Below are 2,830 nucleotides of genomic sequence, written 5' to 3'. Positions count from 1 at the left end.
AAGACAAGATCATACTTTGCATACATTATTAAACAAATTGCCACCACAATACCTATTGGTAATAGTAGTTGTTGGTGGAGTTGTGGGTGTTGTAGAAATAGGTATTTGATTTGTAAAAAAAAAAAAAAAAATTATTCAAGCCTAGATTAGTTTTGTCATTTATAAATTATATAATATAATAATTATAAAAAAATTGTGAATGTTCACTGAAAAGTAAAAATTGTTCAATCTAAGAAAAACAGAGTTCCAAACAACAAAAACTAAAATAAAAATGTTAACTGGGGAAGTGTTATACCATCCCTTATATTTGAAAAGTCACTCATAACTACAGTTGTTAAATTTATGGGTGTTGTTGTGTTTTGTGTTGTGTTGTGAGGTATTGAATCTGCAAGAACAATTTTACAACCATAAAGTAAGTCCTAAATACAATACAAACCAAAATTATTTAAGTCAAACTTCTTACTATAAAAAAGGTTTTACTACATATTAACATCATTATCAACATTATCATAAATATTCAAGCCACATCAAAGACTATACTCAATTATTGTTAAGCACTTACTAGTTGTTGGTGGTGTTGTTGTTCGTGTTGTTGTTGTTGTTGTTGGTGGTGGTGGTGTTGTTTTTGTTGGTGGTGGGGTTGTTGTTGTTGTTGGTGGTGGTGGGGTTGTTGTTGTTGTTGTTGTTGGTGGTGTTGTTGTTGTTGTTGTTGTTGTTGGTGTTGTTGTTGGTGTTGTTGGTGTTGTTGTTGTTGTTGTTGTTGGTGGTGGTGGTGGTGTTGTTGTTGTTGGTGGTGGTAATGGTGGTGTTGTTGAATCTGATGAAAAACATTTTAGAATTATGCATGTTAATCTCAAGTGAAATCTGACAAGTCAGTTAAGACAATAACTGTCTGTTATAACAAGATAGAGTAATGTAAGAATTAGTTTCAAGCACTCACTTGTTGGTGGCATTGTGGGTGTTGTAGTGTTCACAGGTGTTGTAGCAATAGGTGTTGAATCTGAAAAGAACATTTTAAAATAGTAAAGCTGACAATAAAAAACAACTGTGTAGTTTTTCTACATTGTAATGCACAAGTTTAATCTTAATTTACATATTAACTTTGTGTTGTTATATCAAAGAAGGCCACTCTAACAATCCATGATGTGATTTTGGAGCTATAATATTTGAAAGTGTTGCCAGAGTAGACAGGGATCTTTAAAGTAGGGATGGGCATTTTAAGTCATTTCCACATTATGGACAGTCACCCCAAATTAAAACTGTGGGGCTGATTGAAGAACAGTATTCAACAGGTGAATCATCACACACAGAAGATCATGCTGATGTTACAAACACAGTGCACCCATTCCTCAAACCACTGACATAACATGCCAGCTGTGATGGGTATTCCTTCCCTGCCATTAGCACTAATAACCACAGGTCAGCCATATAAAAATTGTCAATGTTTCCATGTAAACACTTGGACATAAAAATGGTATGGTATATGGTCGATGGTATATCGAAAATAAAATCTGAATAAATAAAAACAAAACCAATGATATTTTCAATACCTTCGTGCTGACTTGCCCATATTAGGGAAAATTATGATTTAAACAAATTATACAAAACTAGTATCATGTAGCTGACCTATTTTGATTTCTGATGTGTAATAATTACTTTAACAAATAGTTGCATTTTTTCAGTAGCTTTCCTGTCATGCGATCCAGTGACTTAAAATCAATAATGAATTGTTTAGAGCTCAACAGTGAGGTTCCAGAAGTAGAAATCCCATTCATATTCTGTATAAAGGATTTCGATTATTAACCATGATGTCGTAACCATCCAAGCCAGAGTTACCACGAGCTATGAGATTGTGAAATAATGGTATATGCTCCTAAAGAAGCCACATGTATGATTTCAACCTTGTTTTAACAAAACATGTTTTATTCGCAATCTCATGGAGAAGTACTACAGTGCTAACAGCGACGTCTCTGAGTGGTAGAGCTAGCTCTTAGCATGTAAATATTTACCACACCTGTGAATGTGAACCTGCTAATAACTAGTTACTTACTTAAAAAAAAAACGTTATGCACCTTAAACAGGTTTAAGCTAGCTAGTAAGTTACTGCTACCCATGAGCTCTGCAATTGTTTACGTTACCTTTAATACAGAGCAATTGTGATTTCTCTTTCTGACATGCTGATTTTTTTTAGTAAATAACTACAAGTCAGTATTTGTCAGGGCCACTATGAAAGACAAGACATAGGGGGTTGTGGTTATCTTCGCAGGCTGGATAGTTAGTTATGTTGTTACACCACAAACACACACACACACACACACACACACACCACAAATGAAAATTTATTACAACACTATTAATATAAACATTGTAATAAGGACAATGGTTACATTCAAGAAGAAGTGCACAACTATTGTTATCATTTGCAGTGTTTAATGGGATAAGTAGTTCCTTCACTCTTATTAATAAATATATGCACAATCTTCTATCTTTGCCCTTTTTTTGTTTTCCAAGCTTTCTTTTGCTTCAAATGAAATATGTCATGGTCACCATTCATCTCATAGTTGGTTAGTTTGGTTCCATCCTTAAAACTCTTTATTTAAATGATTTCCCAAAACATCAGTAAAGTAAATGAATGGGAAATTCATTTCTAGAACAAGTGGCATTCAAAAAGTGGGGGGTCACTGTTGAGCTCTATTATGACACTGGACAAATAGGACACAACTCTTTTTTTACTACATATTAACAAGTATATCATATACACACATTAAAGACTATACTCTAGACTATACAATTATTTTTAAGCACTTACTTGCTGTTGGTGTTGGTGTTG

At 33.5% G+C, this 2,830-nt stretch overlaps 1 protein-coding gene and 1 long non-coding RNA gene across 2 annotated transcripts in view; both read right to left on the bottom strand.

The window, feature by feature from the left end:
- Window positions 1-2,830, bottom strand: part of LOC118340923 (adhesion G protein-coupled receptor F5-like) — a 29,227-nt gene that overhangs the window by 8,375 nt on the left and 18,022 nt on the right. The window contains exons 14-15 of the mRNA XM_035679087.1: window positions 1,363-1,406; window positions 563-611 (exon numbers count right to left, since the gene is read on the bottom strand). Of these exons, the coding sequence (XP_035534980.1) occupies window positions 563-611; window positions 1,363-1,406 (93 nt within the window). The remainder of the gene's footprint in view (window positions 1-562; window positions 612-1,362; window positions 1,407-2,830) is intronic.
- On the bottom strand, window positions 778-2,830 carry LOC118340339. Its single transcript, XR_004797371.1, has 3 exons — window positions 2,810-2,830; window positions 941-1,000; window positions 778-817 (listed from the first exon to the last, which is right to left on the bottom strand). It is a non-coding gene; the product is annotated as an uncharacterized LOC118340339 (long non-coding RNA).

Source organism: Morone saxatilis, unplaced genomic scaffold (assembly GCF_004916995.1).
Source record: "Morone saxatilis isolate NCDOM2014 unplaced genomic scaffold, NCSU_SB_2.0 Contig7, whole genome shotgun sequence".
Lineage (NCBI taxonomy): Eukaryota > Metazoa > Chordata > Actinopteri > Moronidae > Morone > Morone saxatilis.
The sequence above is the reverse complement of the archived record's forward strand: the minus strand, read 5'-3'. Positions and strand labels throughout refer to the sequence as shown.